Here is a 22,038-nt window from a genome sequence, read left to right as displayed (position 1 = left end):
TGACCCATAGCACTCTTCCAAACGTATCCATGCCATGTTGAGCCCAGCTACGGGGTCATTCACATTAACAGATCTAATTCTCTTGACATGCTCCGATGACTGAGGGCCAAGCCACTTGATTAGAAGGTCAAGCTCTTCAGTGCAGGTGAGTTTTAATCCTTGTATGACGTTCATAAAAGGTTGACTTCCAACTCCAATAATTTTCAGGAAGGTCATCAAATTTAATCATCCCAGAGGCCACAAGCTCACGGCGAGCCATATAAATAGCAAATTCACTGACAGTTGCATGGTCATGAGTAGATGATTGTGTTGCCTGTCGCATCCAAGGTGAAGGAGTAAGAGGCAAAGGTACCTTCATAGTTGAAAAACTGTGTGGATGGATGCTAGGACGACATTGTGTAGCTGGCTGATTCATAGGATGCATGTTGGAGCTGGCTGCTCCATCTCCACCTGTATGAATGGATTGCTGATTGGGGTCTTGGTGTGTCGCCGCACAGGTAACATCAGGATGAAGATCAAATCCCGTCGACGATTCCACTTCTGCTGCAGCTGACTCCAGAATCTCTGCCTCAGCTAGCGCAGCTGCAACTTCTTTTTCTTGCTTTAATGTGGCTAGAGCAGCCTCCATGCGTGCCTCTTCTACTTTTAGCTGAGCCTTTTCCATCATGAGCTCTGTTTCTTTTTTCACAAATGTAGAACGAGCAAGAACTGCTTCAGCTTTGGCACGAGATTTAACTGCCAATAAGCTTGCTGATGACTTGCTAGACCTGCTTAAAAAAGATCTGCTGGAAGAACTAGCAACGGATCTGGTCCCGAATGACTTTGCAGATGAATTCTGAGGTTTAGCTCTCTGCTGCTCTTCTTCATTTGCCTTGCTATCCATCTTGTAAAAGCTTCACACGTTCTTTTTCAGTGTTAAGACGCAATTAAGATGGAGCAGAGCAATGATGTAATGTCTTTCTTTGCAAGAATAGCTGTGCTGAGCCCGCCGTGATGCTGTTTTATTACTGTTCTGTCCACTGTGTGCGTACTCTCCACAAAGTGACAGACAGCTAAACAGGTGTACTGGGCACTCAAAGATTAAAGATGACAAGGACGTGGAAGTAAAGTTCAATTCTTTTACTTGTTTGTCTTCATCACTTGTTTTTACAGTGCTTTTTCACTTACTTTGTAATACTAAAAACACAGGAAAACTTTCTATCAGTTTACAATTATATCGGTCACAAACACTCAATACCATAAGGTAAATATTGCATGTGAAAGCAGACGGCAGTTATATATCTTATCATACAATAAATCATGACAAAATATACAGCCCTAACCATTCACAATACATTAAATATGTCAGGTCTACTTACAAACATAGCTTCTTCAAGGCTCAACTCAGGCAGATGCTGCAGATTCACCAGAGGCCCAACTGAAGCCTCTTGCCATGCCAAACATACTTCTAAAATGGCTGGTCTCACCTAAGACTAGCCATATGACCAACCCCAACCAATAGGAAAACAGGAAGAATTAAGTGAGCTGTCTGCTTTCTCCACACAATCAACAGGTGGTGCTAAACACTCTACACATACATGAAACCAGTGACATCACACCTGCAGTCCAGATCTTTCACCTGTAAAGAACATTTGGGCACATCATTAAACGAAAAATGCACCGAAGACGACTAAACTGTTTGTCTAAAATTAAACTATTTGTTATGTTCTCTATGTTCTATTGAACATATATGAAAAAAAAATATTGGCTCAGGTGATTTGAAAGTTTTCAGTTTTTCATTTAATTGCTGTTTCTGCGGCTAATGGAATAGAGACCTACACTGTAGTGAAGCTGAATGTTAGAAAAGGAGGGAAACAAAAATATGTTTTAGCAGATAAAAATTACCACAGTATGTTTTATATGTTTAAATATATATATATATATATATATATATATATATATATATATATATATATATATATATATATATATATATATATATATACATACATACACATATATATATATGTATATATATATATATATATATATATATATATATATATATATATATATATATATATATATATATATATGTAACCAGGTTAAAAAGACAACGTGTATTTATGTTATTTAGGCTTTGTGTTAAGTGTGTGACACACAGTGTGTACTAATGCACTTTTTTATGCACTGCTAAAAGGTTTCGCTGGCCCTTTAAGAAACGGAACTATAATGCAAAAGGGTTGTTTTCTTCCGGTAAACAGAGCGCAACATCTAGTTGGTGCACGTGTATTTAGCCATAAAGCACAAAGAATGACCGATTTCTTTTGGGATATATCTCGTTTGGTGTGGAAAAAAAGCGTAAGTGATTAAATATAATCAGTATAAGACTTTCTTAAATAGTTTTGTGTAATTTTATGTGGACCAGAGATATTGAGATGTGGTTACTCTGTTTAATCAAGAGGGGAGAAAGTGCTTCGTTAGCCTCGTGCGTTTTTGGGTGAGCGGGAAGCATCAGAGTAAGTTTTGTAACTTTTTTTTTATTCCACAAAATGGGTTAATTTGCCATGTACATGCATGTTTATTGAAATAAGTTCTGTATTTTGTTTCTTTAACATGTGTAGAGCAAGAACGAGTCTGTAATATCCGGTGATAGCGTGTGCATGTGCCAGAGTGGTGGTAAAAAGTAAGTTTGGGACATTGTAATTGATTCCATTCTCTCTATAAACTCATTGAGTCATAAGTTATTTACTGTGATGTAATAATCCAGGTTTAAGTGTAAGAGCACGTGTTATGCTGTGTAATGATATTTGCACTGTGTTAGCTGTATTATGCATTAATCACACACAACAATGTAACGTTATAAATTATCGTATTTTCATGTACTCCATGTTACTTAAGCAGCCTTATTCAATCTTCTGTGCAGATGTTATATTCATGTGTCTGTTTGTTTCCTAACATCAGGGGCTGCTACCGTTGTCTATGTTCATGGGTTGTTTATATTATGTCTATATTAGTTGGGTGAACAAAGAGTTTTGTTCCTTACTGTTGTGACTTGGAACGATTATATGAGCACTGTGATAAGAGAAGCGGACTTTTTGTTTGTTAACCAGGTATTCACTAGTCCTACCCTTCCAACTCCATCTTCCCCAAAGTTTGCATCATTAACGCTGCACTGCTTAACGTGCAGTCTGAAAATAAAAGATCCCCGTTAAAATATATTATCTGTGTCCGGTGTCATTACTTATTCATCTCCCGGGCTACAGAGATTTTGGTACCAGGAGTGGGGCTTCATTGCTTATTTTGTGGTGAAAATCAGGTAGGACAAGGTGTAACATAGACAACGGTAGTGGTGAAGGCAGGTCGAGGACCAGTGCTGAGGATGCTGATGATGTAAAGTGTGACGTGCTCGGAGAGCCTGCAGAGAAATAGAGGACCGTCTTTCAGTGACGCAGGAGGGTGTTCACGTCAGCGCTGACATCATCAACAAAGGAAACAAAGAGGGATTTCCTGTTCTGGCTGGACTGCAGTAACTGCGACTGTTCTGTGACTGATTAACTAGGGTAAAGACATCATAAGAACATGGATCAGGACGACAATGTGTTGGGATGCTCAGGCTGGAACCAGCCATGATGAGGACAATGCTGCGGCTGGAGGCCATGGTGATGGAGGTAATCCATTGACACAGCTACAGTCACAAATTTCAGAGCTAGGGCGAAGACACGACCAAGTAATGTCTACCCTTGCTAATATGAGTAATGTATCAACCAGATCCTATGTGTACATTCCAAGAGAACGTCAAATTGTACCATTTAGTGGTGATCTTTCTAAAGACGGTCAGACTGTAGATGAGTTCGTTGATGAGGTTGAACGTGTAATCAGAGTGAGGGGTTTAAACACTGATGATCAAATAGACTTTATCCTTTCTCATTTAAGGGACTCTGCCCTAGATGAAGTTAAGCTGTGTATGGGAGGGGAAGCAAAACAACCTTGTACTGTCCTCAACATGTGTTAGTGCTTTGACAGTCAGATAAACTCCCTTCCCTCACACGACTCTGAAGACAAGAAGTTGATTTGCCCACAGGTTTAATGGTCTTGGGAATGGAGTGAAACTACAAATGAGCAAATACATATGTTTCAATAATACATGACGCTAAAACACAAGGTGGCCAATGCAATAGCTGGATGGAAAATTATGAATAATAATCTTAAACCATAACAATTAACATTCATATGCAAGTATAATATACATCCATGTCGATTATACAAATACTTACAAGCGATGCTGTCACAGGGTTAAAGATCACAAAGATATATGGCGATTAAAGAGAGCCATCATTAACGATGCCCGCATGAAGCACTTACTACTTCCTGATTCACGTGAATACCGGAAATAACAGAATTGCAGCGACATTAAAACTTGCCACTAGGAGGAGCTCTAAACCAAATAAATTGAACCGACTAATTAGTGCTATGGATAACATTAAAGAATTACAGACATTAATAATTAAATGTGTTATCAAATTAAACACAAAATAAAGAATTTGTAACAATAAACTTGTTCCAACACACTCCCCGTCTGGCGTGGATAACACCTCACTACTCACAAGTTTTTTAGATTGAACTAATTAAGTTTCTCAGGAGTAAAGAGATGGATTGTCTTAGTAATAGGCCGTATGAATACCTTTGGGCCTTCCCTATTAAAGACCTTGACTTTCACCTTACGGACTTTGTTGTCCTTGCTTGGGAAGACTTGAGTAACAACTCCCATGGGCCATTCATTCCTTTTTTGTTGTTCATCCTTCAAGAGCACAATGCTTCCTAGTTCAAGGTCAAGCTTACTAGAAGGCCACTTTCTTTTTGGTTGCAAAAGAGGTAGGTACTGCTTTTTCCATTTATCCCAGAAAGTTTGTGCCAAGTGTTGTACCTGTCTCCACTGTCGATTATGAAGGTTTTTGACCCAATCTCCAGGTGGGGCAGGAGCAATTGTGACCTTTTGAGTTAGAAGTGCATTAGGTGTAAGTATGAATGGGTCATCTGGGTCAGTTGACACTGGGACAAGAGGTCGAGCATTGATTATAGCAGCAACTTCTGCCATTAAAGTGGAGAGTGTCCCATGTGTTAATGCTGAAGGTCCAAGCTGTTGAAACATTGCATCTAGTATCCTTCTCGCAAGTCCAATCATCCTCTCCCAGGATCCACCCATATGAGAAGCATGAGGTGGGTTGAACAGCCAGATACAGCCTTGGTCCACAAGAAATTTTTCAACAGAGGTATTGTTGAGATTAGAGGAAATGTTCAGCTCCTTGCAAGCACCTACAAAATTTGTTCCTTTATCCGAACGAATGAGCTTTACAGGCCCTCGAATGGCAAGAAAGCGGCGCAAGGCATTAATGAAGCTAGATGTATCTAAAGATTCAATTAGCTCAATGTGCACAGCTCTCACACTCATGCAGGTAAATATTACTGCCCACCCTTTGCTCTGTATATGACCACCTCTAGTACGTCGTGCTGCCACACTCCATGGGCCGAAAACATCTAATCCCACATTCGTAAATGGAGGGTCAGTGGACACACGATCTGCTGGAAGGTCAGCCATTTTTTGAGTCTGAGGTTCTCTTCGTAGTCTTCGGCATGTAACACATTCATGAATGACACTGCAAACACGTCTCTTTCCACCAACTGTCCAATAACCAGCAGCACGCACTGCACCCTCTGTGTAATGTCGTCCCTGGTGTCACACTTTCTCATGATGATATTTAACTAAAAGTGTCGCAATGTGATGTTTCCCAGGGATGATAAGGGGCCTTTTTACGTCAAGCTCAATCTGTGCTTCTGCTAATCGTCCTCCTACTCTTAGCAGGCCGTCTGCATCTATGAACGGGTCTAAACCTCTAAGGAGGCCTTTTTTGGAGAACTTGTCCCCCATTTCCAAGTCCTTATACTCTTGAGCATATGTCTCCTGTTGGACTGTTTTGACTATAACTTTTTCAGCACATAAGAGTTCTTCAACTGTTGGAGCATTGGAACAGTAATGCCAGCCCTTGCAGCTTAACGTTTCTGCTGTAGACCCTTTATGGAACTGACGAGATATATGAAGAAGACGTGCAATGGCATGAGTGATAGACTTCCAAGTAGAAAATTTGGAGAAGCGTTGTGCTCCAAGACTCTTGTTCATCATTGTGGTCTTCAATGTGGAGACTTGTGGACGCACCTCTGCATCTAGAGAAGGATCCACAAGCTTATATGTGTTCTCTTCAGGTAGTGTCTTGGGGTTGTTTTTTAGAAACATTGGTCCATAAAGCCAATTGGTGTCTTGGAGATGAGCAGCAGTGACAGACCTTGTTGCAATGTCTGCTGGGTTCTCATCTGTGTGAACATACTTCCATTGATTTGGATGTGAAGACTTGTGAAGACTTGCGAATCCGGAGAACACGGTTGCTGACCTACACATAGAAGCGTCGGGTCTCATTATATATGTAGCCTAGCACTACTTTACTCTCTGTAAAATAAGTTGTGTCATCCAAGGGTATGTCAATTTCGGAAGTAATGAACTCTGCCAGTTCCACTGCTAGAACCGCAGCACACAACTCAAGACGGGGAACTGTTTGCTCAGGGCTGAGTTTTGCCTTACCCATGATGTAGCAGACATGGTTGATTCCACATGAATCTGTCAATCTGAGGTAGGCCACTGCAGCTATTGCTTTTGTTGATGCATCAGAGAAGACAAATAACTCCTTTCGTGTAGCTGTAGAAGGTGATACGTTTGTGTAACATCTTGGAATCTGGAGCTTACTTAAATCCATAAGTGAAAGTCTCCACATGTCCCATTTTTTCAGCCTTTCTTTGGGAAGAGGAGAGTCCCAGTCATCATTCTGGTTATTAATCTCTCTCATGATGAATTTGCCCTGGATTGTAACTGGAGCAATAAAGCCAAGGGGGTCAAAGATGCTATTAATGGTGGACAGGACACTTCGACGAGTAAAGGGTTTTGCCTCAGTAGCTATTTCAAAGTTAAAGGTGTCAGATGTCAGACTCCAATTCAATCCTAGACTGCGCTGTGTAGGAAGTATATCAGAGCCAAGATCCAAATCTTTGAGACCACTGGCATGATCCTGAGTTGGGAAGGCCTTTAGAACCTCTTTGCTGTTTGAAGCTATCTTGTGAAGCCGTAAGTTGGAACCAGCTAAAGTCCTCTGTGTGTTTTTTAGCAAGTCCACTGCTGCCTTGACTGTTGGAAGAGACTTCAAGCCATCATCAACATAGAAGTCACAGTTTACAAAGTTCTTGACCTCAGACTCACCACTTTTAACGGACTGCCTGAGACAATAGGTGGCCACAGCAGGAGATGGACTGTTGCCAAATACATGGACCCGCATGCGGTACTCAATGATGTCTTCAGATGGATCGTTATTACGGAACCACAGGAACCTTAGGAAATTGCGGTCTTCTTCTCTCACTAGGAAACAGTAGAACATTTGTTCAATGTCAGCTGTTATGGCCACAGCTTCCTTGCGAAATCGCATAAGAACCCCAAGAAGGGTATTGGCCAAGTCTGGCCCAGTTAAAAGAACATCATTTAGCGAGACATTCTTATGACGGGCACTGGAATCAAAGACAACTCTTATATTCGCAGGTTTTTTAGGGTGATATACTCCAAAAAGAGGCAAATACCAGCACTCCTCTCCTTCCAAGAGAGGGGGAGCTTCTTCAGCATGGTTGTTGCTAAAAACTTTACCCATAAAGGTAAAGAAGTGCTGTTTCTTTTCTGGGTTTCTTTCAAGATTTCGTGTCAAAGTTGATAACCTTTTCATGGCTTGACATCTGTTGTTAGGGAGTCTGCACCTTGAAGCTTTGAAGGGCAATGGCGCTACCCAACTGTTGTGCTCATCTTTCTCTAATTCTTGTTCCATAATGTGAAGGAACGCCAGATCATCAATGGATGGGGCCACTTTGTTGTCATCACAGGTAACCTTAAACACTTCTTGGCCAAACTGAACACCTTTGTGATTGTAAACCAGTTGCTCCATAGAACACATTCCATTGCAATTTCTCCAATCATTACTGTTTCTCTCCTTCACATGAAAAACATTAGGGCAAGGATCAAAGACGGATGGACGTTGTTCTTTAGTGTTGGTGAAAAATGTAATCACAGTAGTAGACTTGTGAATGCCATTCAGACAAACATTGCCAACTATCACCCATCCTAGGTCAAGCTTCTGTGCATAAGGAGCGTCGTGAGGACCATTCACCTGTTGGCGAACCTTATGAACTCTGATAATGTCACGACCAAGAAGAATCATGATAGGAGCATCTGGATCTATCTCTGGTATGAATGGAGCTATAGGCTTCAGGTGAGAGTGATAGAGCGCAGCACTGGGTGAGGGAATTTCTGCTCTATTTTCGGGAATGTTGTTACACTCTAGCAAATTTGGTAGGGATAGGATTACCTTTCCATCTACGGACTCGATTTGGTAGCCAGATGCTTTTCGACCGATGGTCTCTGTCACTCCAGAACAGGTTCTAAGGGTATACGAAGAAGCTGGTCTGTTTTCCTTGAAGGCATCAAAGAATTCAGAACGAGCTAATGACCTATTGCTCTGCTCGTCAAGGATCACGTAGACTTTCAGTGCTTTTCCAGGCTGGTCTTTAGGGTAAACTTTAACCAAGCTGATTTTTGAACATGACTTATTACTAAAGTCACCTTTACAAACTTCAGTGCAATGCGCTTCCACTTCTGTTGGTGGCTTGGAAACTTCCTCCCCGCCATGCTGTGGTAAGGAGGCTACTTCTTGAACCTTTGGAGCTGGGCCTGGATGTAGTGCAGAAATGTGTTTCTCACTTCCACACTCAGAACATATAGTCACGAATCTGCAGTTCCTGGCTGTATGTGTAGTGCCTAAACAACACTTGAAACAGATTCTTTTTTCTTTCAGAAATGCAAAACGTTCCTCCAAAGGCTTTTCACGAAAAGAACGACATTTCCTAAGTAAGTGAGGTCTTTTGTGAATAGGACAAAGTCTCTCAGCATCCTCAGCTTTCCGTTCTTCTTTATCTGTGTCAAAATGAACAGGGGAAGATGCACTTATTTTGTTAACTGAGACTTCTCTTGATCTGCTTGGCTTCCAGATAGTCATGTCTGTCTTTTGAAATGAATCGGTTTGAATAGAAAAGTTGAACCCTGGGTCATTCCTTATTCTAGCTTGCTGACTAATAAAGTCAACCAAGACCTCGAAGGGCGGAAATGAAACACGATACTTCTCTTTGTAGCCAGATCCATGTGACAACCACCTTTCTTGTAGATTAAATGGTAGCTTCTGAACTATGGGATTGATACCCCTAGCTGTGTCCAGATATGACAGGCCTGGAAGGTATCCATTAGCTTTGGCTGATTCTATTTCCATAAGAAGACCACTCAATTCGTGAAGCTTTGAGTATTTTTTGTTTGAAATTCTTGGAAACTTCTTAATACGCTTGAAAAGCGCTCTTTCGATAACCTCTGGAGCACCGTAACACTCTTCCAGTCTAGTCCATATCATGTCAAGCCCCTTCAATGGCTGATTAATGTGTACGGACCTCATGCGTTTAGCGTGCTCAGCTGATTCTTTTCCCAACCATTTGACTAACAAGTCCATTTCTTCACTGGGTGTCAAGTTCAAACCACTTACAGCATTTTGAAAGGAACGCTGCCAAGCTCTGAAGCTTTCCGGTTGGTCATTGAACTGTATTAAACCAGTGTTCACGAGTTCACGGCGAGCAAAATATCTGACAAAGTCTGAAATGTCTGTCTTGTTTTGTTGGAAAGGTTGAAGTGTCGGACTTGCCATTGGGAAAGGTGATGTGCTGCTTTGGGCGAAACGTGTGTGCTTTCTGTGCTGTTTATTACCTTGAGTGTTACTAGAAGGATGATCCATGGCTGGTGAGAATTGTGGTGGTTGAGCAGAATCTTTCTTTGGTTGCATGTGATAAAATTCAGCATCGTCTGAGCGACTCTCTGCCTTGAAACGTGTAGCATGAACAGAATTTCTGACAAATAACTCTGTGTGAGGCTGTGTGGTTTCATCTGGAGAGAGTGTTTCTGCTTCTGATGCTGATTCTGTGACTGCATGTAGATTCATTTGTTCAACGTATTCACATGTCCGCTGCATAACATCAACAGGAGATGTTTCCAGTGGAGGATCTTGTTTACTATGGACGCTGGTGTCAACAGCTGCTTCTAAAGCTTCTGCTTCGGCCACGGCTGCAGCAGTTTCTCTCTCTAACACTATTTTATCCATTTTTGCTTCCAATTTGGCTTTCTCCACCTTTATTCTTTCCTCCTCGTCTGCATATATTAAACGTGCCTTGGCTGTTTCAGCTTTTGCTCTGGCTAATGCAGCTGCAGCATTTGTGGAAGAGCTACCTGATCGTGGATATGACAAATATGATCTGGTTTTAAGTGAGGGCATGGATTCCATTGTGCACTCAATACTCATTCAATTCGCTTGAATCTTCTCAAACTGTTGTTGTAACTTTTCCTGCAGCCGCTTTTTCACTGTACTGTCCTCAACATGTGTTAGTGCTTTGACAGTCAGATAAACTCCCTTCCCTCACACGACTCTGAAGACAAGAAGTTGATTTGCCCACAGGTTTAATGGTCTTGGGAATGGAGTGAAACTACAAATGAGCAAATACATATGTTTCAATAATACATGACGCTAAAGCACAAGGTGGCCAATGCAATAGCCGGATGGAAAATTATGAATAATAATCTTAAACCATAACAATTAACATTCATATGCAAGTATAATATACATCCATGTCGATTATACAAATACTTACAAGCGATGCTGTCACAGGGTTAAAGATCACAAAGATATATGGCGATTAAAGAGAGCCATTATTAACGATGCCCGCATGAAGCACTTACTACTTCCTGATTCACGTGAATACCGGAAATAACAGAATTGCAGCGACATCAAAACTTGCCACTAGGAGGAGCTCTAAACCAAATAAATTGAACCGACTAATTAGTGCTATGGATAACATTAAAGAATTACAGACATTAATAATTAAATGTGTTATCAAATTAAACACAAAATAAAGAATTTGTAACAATAAACTTGTTCCAACACAAACCTCAAGATCTTTTTTCATATTTGAGGGGTGCCTTTAGAGAGAAACGTACCACACCACAGTTGTTGTATGCTTTTTATGCACGCAGACAATTAGAGGGAGAAGATTTCCGTGACTATTCTCATGCTCTTTCTCAGCTTCTCAATTCCGCTCTCCAGCAGTCGACAAATGTTGTTTCTGACCCACAGTTTACCTTAAGAGACCAGTTCATAGAAGGGGTAAGAGATGCAACCCTGCGTAGAGAGTTGCGTAAGCTTGTTCGAGATAAACCTCAGTCCTCTCTGTTCGATGTTCGTAAAGAGGCTATGATGTGGGTGGTGGAAGACCGACCCCGTGGTCTTAGTGTTGCAAGGGCTCGAAGCATGGCCAATACCGGTTGTGGGGAAATGTCAGAACAGTCAAACCCAGCTAGCAACGCAAACAATGATGTGGCAGTAGCCTTACAAGAGGTAGTAAAGATAATCAGTCAGCAGGGTAAAGCTATTGGTGAACTCACTAATGCAGTTCGTGAACTTACCATGCGAAAAGGCGGTTCATATAGCAATCAAAGTGGAAAGCCAAAATTTAAGCCCAGGTATACAGAGGACGGCCAACCAATCTGCCTAATATGTGATGGGGTAGGTCACATAGCTAGACAGTGTACCTCATCACGTAATTCCAAAGACCACTCCGCGGCCACTACAGGTTCAACGGTACAGGGAAACGGAGTCCCTCCATTGCGGTGAGCTGAGCAATGCGAGGAAAGCCTGAAGGCTCAACATGCAGCACATTAACCAAAGAACGATTCCTGGAGCGGGCGGTTGGGAGGTGCCCTAAAGTTGACATTCACATTGGTGGTGTTCCAGTTAGATGCCTGTTAGACACGGGAAGTAATGTGAGTACCTTGACTGAAAGCTTCTTCCGAGACCACCTACATGGGGAAGACAAAGACCTTCATTGTACTGCTAAGTGGCTAAAGATAACCACCGCCAATAAGCTACCCTTGCCATATTTGGGATATGTTGAATTAGACATTGAAGTGATGGGTTTAACTGTACCTGAGTGTGGGTTCCTGATAATTCGTGACAGGGATGCTGCATATCCAGACTCCTCTCCTTTGGGCATAATAGGCATGAATATTGTTCAGAGGTGCAGACAGCTTGTACTTACAGAGTTTGACACCACCCTTGGAGAAAATCTTGACTCTGTGTGGCGAGACGCCTTTCATCGTGTACAGGAAGCTGAAGTAGTCAAACCACGGTCAGTAGCAAGAGTGAGTGGCCAGCACAAGACTCATGTGCCAGCATCTTCTGTAGCTACTATCTATGCCAGAGTAAATAGGAGAATTAATGGTCCAGAATCCTGTCTGCTGCTGGAACCGGGGAACACACCACTACCTGGTGAATTGATTGCCTTGCCTACCGTAGTTTCATCAGGTGATCGGGTGTTTCCAATTCAGGTGGTGAATTTTTCTGTGGTGCATGTTTGGCTGCACTCAAAAGCTAATTTAGGAATGCTTCACCCCTGTCAGTGTGTTGAGATTAATCCTTGTGAGGTAAGGTTTCACCGTATCACTGTTGACCAGGAAGAGGTGACGATGGAGCAGGAACCTAAGCCAGAGTCTGACGATAACCTAAAAGATCTGTTAAGTAGGTTGCGTGTAGGAGGCACTCCAGAACAGCAGGAAAAGCTAGGTGCACTACTTATAAAATATGCTGATGTGTTTGCAGCCAGTGATGAAGACCTAGGATACTCTGACTGAGTGAAACATGAGATCCCTTTGACGGATGAAACTCCTATCTCTCAGCCATACCGCCGCATACCACCTACTCAGTTTGAAGAGGTCAGAGAACACATCTCTGGGTTACTTAAGAAGGGTGTCATACAAGAAAGCTTCAGTCCCTATGCTTCACCGGTTGTGTTGGTGCGCAAGGCCGACGGAAGCCTGAGGCTGTGCGTGGATTATAGGAGACTAAATGCTAAGACCAAACGCGATGCCTTCCCATTGCCTCGCATCGATGAGAGCCTGGATGCGTTATATGGGGCACAGATTTTCTCAACAATAGACCTTGCGAGCGGTTACCATCAAGTTGCAGTCCATGGGAAGGACTGTCACAAGACTGCATTTATTACCCCTTTTGGACTCTTATCAATACCGCCGTATGCCGTTTGGGCTTTGCAATGCCCCTGCCACATTTCAGCGCCTCATGCAGGCCACCATGAGCGACTTAGTGTTCCAAATTGTACTTATCTACTTGGATGACTTGTTGGTGTATTCGTCCACCTTTTACGATCATCTAGTGAGGTTGGAAACAGTGTTTAAGAGGCTGAAGGAGACAGGGCTAAAAATAAAAGTGGAAAAATGTCATTTCCTACAACCTGAAGTCAGGTTCCTGGGTCAGCAAGTTTCAGCACAAGGTGTGAGTACTGACGCTGACAAAATAAGTGCAGTTAGAGAGTGGCCAGTTCCCAACACTCTTAGGGAGCTCCGATCTTTTTTGGGCTTTTGTAGCTATTATAGGAGATTCATTAAGGGGTTCTCACAGGTAGCCGGCCCGTTACATGATGTAGTAAATGTGTGCCTAAGGGAGAGAATCTCAGTCAAAGCAGCTCGGGTCTATAAAAGCTCGTGGACCCCCCAGTGTCAAAAGGCCTTTGAACAGCTCAAAGACAAGCTTACCAGTGCACCAACCCTTGGGTATGCAGACTTTGCCCTCCCTTTTGTTGTAGAAACAGATGCCAGCAACCTTGGGTTGGGTGCCGTTTTGTACCAGCACCAAAATTGTAGACAAACAGTTATAGCATATGCGAGTAGGAGGTTGAGAGGGGCTGAGAAAAATGATAAAAACTACAGCAGTATGAAGTTGGAGTTGTTAGCACTTAAGTGGGCAGTTAGCGAAAAGTTTCGAAGTTACTTGGGTCCAGGTTCACTATCATAACAGACAATAATCCCCTTTGTCACCTCACAACTGCCAAATTAGGTGCTGTTGAACAGAGATGGGCGGCCCAACTGGCAGTTTTCGACTTTGATGTAAGGTACCGCCCTGGACGATGCAATACCGCAGCTGATGCCTTGTCAAGGAGGCCAGGCTTGGATGAACTAGATCCGGAAAGTGAGGATGCTGAGTATGATGGCTGTGTGGCGATCTGTAACTTGCTTAGGACAGGAACGGCCCTGGGACTAGACTTGCTCGCAGCAGGAGTGGAACAAGGTACAGTCAGACAACAACTGGCTTCATTGGCCATGAATGATAAGGATGTTGGGTGTGAAAATACCCCCACCTTACCGGGATATTCAAAAGCCGAACTCCAACAATTTCAGGAAACTGATCCTACGCTCAGCGAGTTCAAGAAGTTCTGGAACCGGAAAAAGAAACCTACCCACCAAAAGAGACTAGGTTCGTCCAAAATTGTGTGTTCCCTGCTCAAACAATGGCAAAAGATCAGAGAAAAAGATGGCCTTTTGTACCGTGTAATCGATGATGTGCATGCTGGGGAATGTCACCAGTTATTGCTACCCACCTGCTGGATGGACCAAGTTTTGAATAATGTTCACAACCAGATGGGGCATCAGGGTATCGAGAGGACCCTGGGACTGTTGAGGCAGAGATGTTTCTGGGGAGGAATGTATGAGGATGTAGAACGGTGGGTGAAGAAATGTCAGCGATGTGTACTAGCAAAGATGCCGCAGCCTAAAATTAGAGCGCCCTGGACACCGTTTGTAGCCTCCCGGCCGCTGGAAGTTGTAGCAGTAGACTTCACCACACTTGAACCAGCCATGGACGGGCGGGAAAATGTTCTCATAGTAACTGATGTGTTCACCAAGTTCAGTCAAGCCTTTCCCACCGGGGATCAGAGGCCACGGCAAAGATCCTTTTAAGAGAGTGGTTCTTGAAGTATGGAGGGCCACAACGTTTGCATTCTGATCAAGGCAGGAACTTTGAAAGCGCTGTGATTTTTGAGCTCTGCAAGCTGTATGGAGTTAAAAAGACTCGCACAACACCACACCATCCCCAGGGAAACCCTCAATGTGAGAGATTCAATAGGACTCTACACGACCTTCTAAAGTCTTTACCACCTGAGAAAAAGCGCAGATGGCCTGAACATTTGAGTTTGTGTATGCATATAATGTAACCCCACACTCATCTACAGGGTACTCGCCGTACTATCTGCTGTTTGGGATCCATCCTCATTTGCCGATTGATGCTCTTCTGGGTCAAGAACCCGAAACAGATAATGGACCTGATTGGCTGAAAGTGCACCAAGAACGTCTCGGAGAAGCACATGCTCGAGCTAAGGAATATGCAGAGCGGAAGGCTGCCGAGAGAGCAATGCACCAAGATGAAAAGGTATACTGCCCTGCTGTAGAGATTGGGCAGCATGTGTACCTGCGACATCGACCACCTGGCAGAAATAAGATTCAGGATGCGTGGTCATCCACAGTGTACAAAGTGGTAGAGATTCAGGGAACCACGTACACAGTAGAGCCTGTTGGAGGTGGATCGGTAAAGAGGGTACACCGATGTAATCTCAGACCCTGTGAGAGTCCAGTCCCAGTGCCCATGCCCAGGAGTCAAAAACCCTCTATAAAAGAGGAATCTGCTTTAGTCCCTGTGTCCGAAGTGCCCTTATTTGAGGCAGAATGTGTCTTGGTGGAAGAAATCCAGGGTCCCAGGGAAAGGCAGACGCTGACTCCAGCATTCGAAGCCTGGTTCAGTAATGAGGGATCTGAAGAAAATAACGTCTTTCCAGAGGGTTGTGAGGTACCTGATGATTCTTTGACTGAAAATCCAGGATCACTCGAGCTAGGTAACTACCTACCTGTTGAACGTCCGGGAACGAATCCTGTGCCTACTCCCAGAAAGAAAAGTGAGAAAGGTGATGAGTTAGGAGTGCCTTATTCTGCGCCTCGGAGAACAAATAGAGAAACTGCAGGGCTACATAGTAATCCAAATCGATTACCTAGGTCAGCTTGCAATGCAGTAACCTTTTAGTCCTGATGTGCTATCCCAAGTGTTAGCTGGCGTGGTTCTTTATACTTCAGGAAAGCTACAAGGTGGGCTCAATGGTTAGTGTCTGTAGTCACCAAGGGCGTTGATTATCAGCAGGGGGAGAGTGTAACCAGGTTAAAAAGACAACGTGTATTCATGTTATTTAGGCTTTGTGTTAAGTGTGTGACACACAGTGTGTACTAATGCACTTTTCCATGCACTGCTAAAAGGTTTCGCTGGCCCTTTAAGAAACGGATTAGTTACAGTAGTCAGTGCAGCATTTGACAAAATGTTTGCTTCTCTTTATTATTTAGAAAGCTCTATTCCCAAAGAGAAAGAAGACCCTCCAGCGTGCTATCAGCATTCTGTCTTAAATCCAGCATCTCTGATGGTATAGGGGTGCATAAGTGCATACTGTATGGGAAGCTTACATGTTTTGGAAGAGTCTATGAATGCTGAAAGGTATATAAAGGTTTTAGAGCAACATATGCTCCCCTCCAGATGACGTCTATTTCAGGGAAAGCCTTGTGTATAACAGCAGGACAATGCAAACCACATACTGCAGCTATTACAACAGCATGGCTTCATAGCCTGCAGTCCAGATTTCACCTGTAAAGAACATTTGGGCACATCATTTTGCAGAGATACAGATACAGAAAGTGTCACTGTGTTACACCCCTCATGTTCACAGACAGTCAGCAGAAAGTTTGTTGTGCAGGAAGCTATACACTGCAATGTTCTGAACCTTTCAGAACTCAAACACAGTCCAGCTCTCACTCATTCCTCTGTTAACCACCTTATACTCTAGGGGGCAGTAGTCAATACACACTGATATGCAGAAATAAATATCCTTAGTAAGTTTGATCCTGGAGCACTAAGAGAAAACATTTACTCACATGTAGTTATTTTTTATCTCACATTATTATTAACATTTGATTGTTTGCACACTGGAACTGGCAGAAAAAAATGTTTTGTTGATTGGTCTTTTTTTAAATGTGAGCCAAAATCATCAAAATTAAAATAAAAACATTTGAAATATATCAGACTTTGTGTGATGAATCTATATAATATACAATTTTCACATTTTGTATTGAATTACTAAATTAATTTCACTTTAGTTATATTCTAATTTATTAGATGATGCACCTGTATATAGCTGACATGTGTTTAGGTCTTTAGATACATCTGTACATAACAGTCTTGATGTTATATTTCATATTTCAGATCCAAATAAGATAATCTAATCTAAATTTACGCTACTCCTCATCTACCCACGAACCCACACAAAAGACAGTGCAACATATTACATGCACCAGCAAATCTGAGTTCTGAGTGAGTCTCAAAAAAAAATGGCAAATAAAAAAATATAAATAAATAAGGAGGTGTTCAGGTCCAACAAGCTCAGCTTCCTTATCAGGTGTTGAGGAACAATGGTGATGAATACTGAGCTGAAATATTAAGTACTGAATCATGACTGGTGGAATTTACTAAATAAAATGTTCAAGCAGAAACTTTAAGATTTAACACTACAATGTAATATTATATCAGCATCTATATTACATATTTACAGAATTTTGCAGATCCCCTTATCTTTAGTGACGTACAGAAGGGCTTTGTAGAGATTAGATACAGATACAGAAAGTGTCACTATGTTACACCCCTTGTGTTCAGATGGACAGCAGAGAATTTGTTGTTATAATTCAAACACAGTCCTGTTCTCTCTCATTCTGCTGTTAACCATCTTGTACTCTAGAGGGCAGTAGAAAGTCCACAGTGACAGGAGTAAAAAATCTCCTTAGTAAATGTAATCATGGAGCACTGAGAGGAAAAATAACACATAGTAAATGCCCTGATCTTGAACACTCATACACCTTATGATTGTTTATGTACTGGAACTGACCAAATGCTGTTTCTTTTGTTTTTTTAATATTTAAAACCCTTTTTCATGTTTACTGTATGTAGTTCATACATATTTCACACATACACTTCCTGAACAGCTCTTACTCATGCATATAGAAGGGGAAGTGGGTACGACTTCAGTTACTGGTTAAGACACTGTTAAAGATGCAGCACATTCACAGAGCAGGACAGAGACAGTAACAGTGTGTAGCAGAACAGGAGCTTTAATATCTTTCTGAAGTGGACTTGGTGTGGAGATTCGTGAGTGTGACCTCAGGATGAAGATCCTCCTCCTCATCTTCACCTTCTGCCTGATCTCAGGTAAAGAAATACACTTTATAATAATCCTCACTATCAGCAGCAGTGTTACATGAAGGAAGGTTTTGCTCAGATGGATATTTGGTGTTTTGTTAGATGGAGGAGCCTCCAAGGAAGTAACAGGATATTCAGGAGGTGGAGTCCTTATCAAGTGCAAGTATGATACAGAATACACACAAAACCCAAAATATTTCTGTAAGGGTTCATCGCCAGGCTGTTCTAATCTAATAAAGACAGGAGATAAAAACATGTTGGTAACTTCAGGAAGATTCTCACTGTTTGATGACACCAAATCAGCAGAGTTCAGTGTGATGATCAGAGAGATCACTGTAGAGGACACTGGGACGTATCAGTGTGGAGTTGATATATCTTTGGGAAAGGACATTTACACACCAGTGGAACTAAAAGTAAAGGAAGGTGAGTCTTCAACCACTGCCTTCTGTTTATCTTCACAAAGCTCTAGTGTCATTAGCAGACACAATACCAAGTTATCACACTTCATTACTAAACTATTATTATTTTAACATTTTTAACTTTTTAATCTTCAGTTTAAATACTGACATTATTATTTCCGGCAGGTCAATGGGAAAATGTTTGATCACCTTTCTGTGCATTTAACTTTATTTCCTGATTATATTTAAAACAGCAAATCAAACCAACCTGCAAACTGAACTTTCATTCTTCTTTCAGTCACTTCATGTATTTATATCAGTTCATGTGCTACGTATTTTTGTTTTCGGGTAGCAACCACAAATTGAAAACGGAAGAAGCTCGATCATGCTTTAATGTTCACACAGCACACAAACACCAGTTAGAGCTCAAACAAACCGTGATGCGGGTTGGGTCCGTGATCCCCGTGTAATCCGATAAGGAAGTACAATCCCTCCGGGAAGTATAATCCGTTATGGAAAGTAGAATCCGGTAAACGAGGGTAATCCGTGGGACATGAAGAAGGATCAGGAACCAGCGGGGAATGCTGGCAGTCAAGAACCTGAGAACTCACAGAAGCCAATACCCACAATCCCTCAGGAATCACAAGAAGTTTCTCTGCAAGAGGCTGCAACCTGCTGCTTGTGTTTATAATGAATCTGTTACAGAAAGTAGAAAAGATGTAAATGTGGGGAAATTCTCCCTGTATGATGACAGAACAGAACAAATCTTCACTGTGAGTATTAGAAATGTAACTAAGCAGGATTCTGGTGAATTCTGGTGTGGAGCTGAAGCAGCCTGGACATCTGATCATGGATACAAGGTTTATTTTACACAGATCAGCCTGACAGTTACTGGTGAGTTTGTAGAGACATTGTGACACGTTGTCTCTTCAGTATTTCTGAAGTTTCACACATAATAAATGTAAAATGTATTGTGTTGCATCTGTACTGCTATCAGTCATTTAATAAATTCACTTACTTCATGTTATTGACTGGTGAATTAAATACGTCACTGTTTTAGATCCACGTGCCCCAGTTTCAACAGCAATACCTACACAACCTTCATCAGCATTAACATCATCATCGTCATCTTTGTCATCATCTTCATCATCATCATCATTGTATGAGCCTACTCCAGCTTCTCCTCCAGCAGGTGATTCTGCTCAGATGCACATCACACACATACTATAACTACATGACTTTGGTGAATTTGACCCCTTATGAATGTACAGAATGTTCGTAAAAGTGACTGTTTCTCTTCCAGGATTTTCAGCTTCCACTGTGATCACCGTATCTGTAATTTCCCTTTTGATTGGAATTTCAATACCTTTTTGTGATTTTTCAAGGTAAATCACTTTACTAGTTTTGCCCTGTGAAGAATGAAACCAATTTTACCATCATTTTAAATTCACCACCATAAACATTATAGAACTTTTATCTGTACACACTGTAACACACACTGTTAAGAAAATTAAACACTAATAACTACAGATTACTTGACCTTTTTGTTTCAGCAGGTTCTATTTGTACTACAGCTTCTTTTTGTAGTCGTTCTGACCAAGAATCAGGAAATGACAAAGCGGTAATTTTCTTCATCACTCCGCATGTTAATTTGGAGGGAAAAAAAGCAAAGTGTGAAAACATGAGTATATGTTTATTCTATTTCTCTTTTCTTTCAGGTTCCTCTTGCAGTGTGTGACTATGAGGGGGAGAAATCTGCTGAAGGTCTGATGTACACAACAGTGATTTATGTGCAGCATTTTCATCAGCTGTAATAATGCATTTTCAAGCATTAAAGTTAAGGACTCATGTGAATATACTTCAGTCAGTTACACTGCTTTATGTGGCTAAATTATTGGATGGAGATTATGTCGCATCTTTTTCTTCTTACCCCACAATTATGACTGTTACATGTAGAAACAGCAAATCTTCAATATAATGCAGTGAATACACAGAAAAATGAGTTATGTAGTTAATTAATACAGCATTTCACAAAATGTTTGCTCCTCTTTAGTATTTAGAAGCTCCAAGTCCAGAGTTCCTGCCATCTTAGATTGTGTGTCGAATCTTTATGAATATTCCTCCTCCTGATATTTCCAAAAGTATTAGGTCACCTGGTCGTATGTGATATTTGAGCATTGCATTACACATTTAGTCCCAATTTGCCCTTATAATTCCCTCCACTCTTCTGGGAAGATGTTCCACTAGATTTTGGAGGGTGCTAATGGATATTTGTGTTCATCAGCCACAGGAGTGTTACGAAAGGCAGGTACTGATATAGGTGAGGAGACCTGGTGTGCAGTCAGCATTCCAATTCATCCCAAAGGTGTTCAGTAGGGATGAGATCACAGCTCTATAGCAGGCCACTCAAGATCTTCCTCTCCATAGCATGTAAACTAGATCTTGAAGGAGCTCACTTTGTGCACAGGGGCATTGCGATGCTGGAACAGGTTTGGTTTTCCAAATTTAAGTGAATGCATAATTATATTATAGCGCAGCTAAAGACGTCCTGTACTATTAAGTCCTCCAGCTTTGTGGTAACAGGAAAAGAACAACATATAGTAGGAAAGGTGACCCAATACTTTTGGCAATATAGTGTATGATGGGGTAGGAGCACAATCAAATGATTAGACTATGTACAAAATTTAATGGGTAGGAAATCCAAAGTTACATTAGAAATTATAGTATAGAACCAGGTAAGCAGTGGGTTAACAAAGAAAAAAAACTAAATACACAAAAATAATGGAGTTTTCGATTCCTTTGTGTGAACATCTACAGGACGTGATATGATTCTGTTACAGCAACACCCCAGTGAAGAAAGCCCATCAGCTTCTTTTCCACCTTGGAGACGATGTTCTAGAGACTTTAAACTGCCCTCCAGGGTGACCAGGAACTTTTACACCTACACAATTGAGATCATCCTGAAGGGAAACTTTACAGCTGGGTTTGGGAACAACACCAGGCAGGACAAGAGGGTGGTTCTCCACCAGGTTCTCCAGAGGGTGGTGTGATCAGCTAAGTGTACCATCTGCACTGAGCTCCCTGACTTGCAGTCCATCTACTGCAAGTGGTGCTGGACCAAGGCCAAGAATGTAATGAAGGACCACAGTTATAATAACTATGGACTGTTTTCTCTGTTGCGATCAGGAAAAGTTATTGCTCCCTAAAGGTCAAAACATACAGTAGACAGTGAGGACGAGCTTCTGCCTGCAGGCAATTCAGGATCTGAACCAGGAGAACACCAAGGGCTAATGTCTACAGTCTCTAAGATTTTTTATTATCATTAACATTAAAATAAATAAACACTTGAAATATATCAGTCTGTG

The 22,038-nt window shown here is 41.7% G+C and overlaps 2 protein-coding genes and 2 long non-coding RNA genes across 12 annotated transcripts in view; 3 read left to right on the top strand and 1 right to left on the bottom strand.

The window, feature by feature from the left end:
* LOC310737846 (polymeric immunoglobulin receptor-like) overlaps nucleotides 1–22,038 on the top strand; it is a 253,742-nt gene that overhangs the window by 67,362 nt on the left and 164,342 nt on the right. For all 7 annotated transcript variants that reach the window (XM_083562558.1, XM_083562561.1, XM_083562562.1 and 4 more), the window contains one exon: nucleotides 18,378–18,698. In XM_083562558.1, the coding sequence (XP_083418684.1) occupies nucleotides 18,378–18,698 (321 nt within the window). The remainder of the gene's footprint in view (nucleotides 1–18,377; nucleotides 18,699–22,038) is intronic.
* Nucleotides 1–22,038, bottom strand: part of LOC310737758 (obscurin-like) — a 380,181-nt gene that overhangs the window by 339,686 nt on the left and 18,457 nt on the right. The gene's annotated exons all lie outside the window — the stretch shown is intronic.
* LOC310739187 lies at nucleotides 2,150–3,200 on the top strand. The gene is made up of 4 exons (XR_014537280.1): nucleotides 2,150–2,340; nucleotides 2,442–2,498; nucleotides 2,604–2,665; nucleotides 2,944–3,200. It is a non-coding gene; the product is annotated as an uncharacterized lncRNA (long non-coding RNA).
* On the top strand, nucleotides 19,298–22,007 carry LOC310739199. 3 transcript variants are annotated; one of them, XR_014537285.1, is made up of 5 exons: nucleotides 19,298–19,567; nucleotides 19,734–19,865; nucleotides 19,977–20,058; nucleotides 20,230–20,294; nucleotides 20,392–22,007. It is a non-coding gene; the product is annotated as an uncharacterized lncRNA (long non-coding RNA). The 3 variants fall into 3 exon arrangements; XR_014537286.1 differs by having other exon boundaries at nucleotides 19,298–19,865; nucleotides 20,392–21,970; XR_014537287.1 differs by having other exon boundaries at nucleotides 19,298–19,865; nucleotides 20,227–20,294; nucleotides 20,392–21,970.

This window comes from Silurus aristotelis, assembly GCF_946808225.1.
Source record: "Silurus aristotelis genome assembly, chromosome: 2".
Taxonomy (NCBI): Eukaryota; Metazoa; Chordata; class Actinopteri; order Siluriformes; family Siluridae; genus Silurus; species Silurus aristotelis.
The sequence above is the reverse complement of the archived record's forward strand: the minus strand, read 5'-3'. Positions and strand labels throughout refer to the sequence as shown.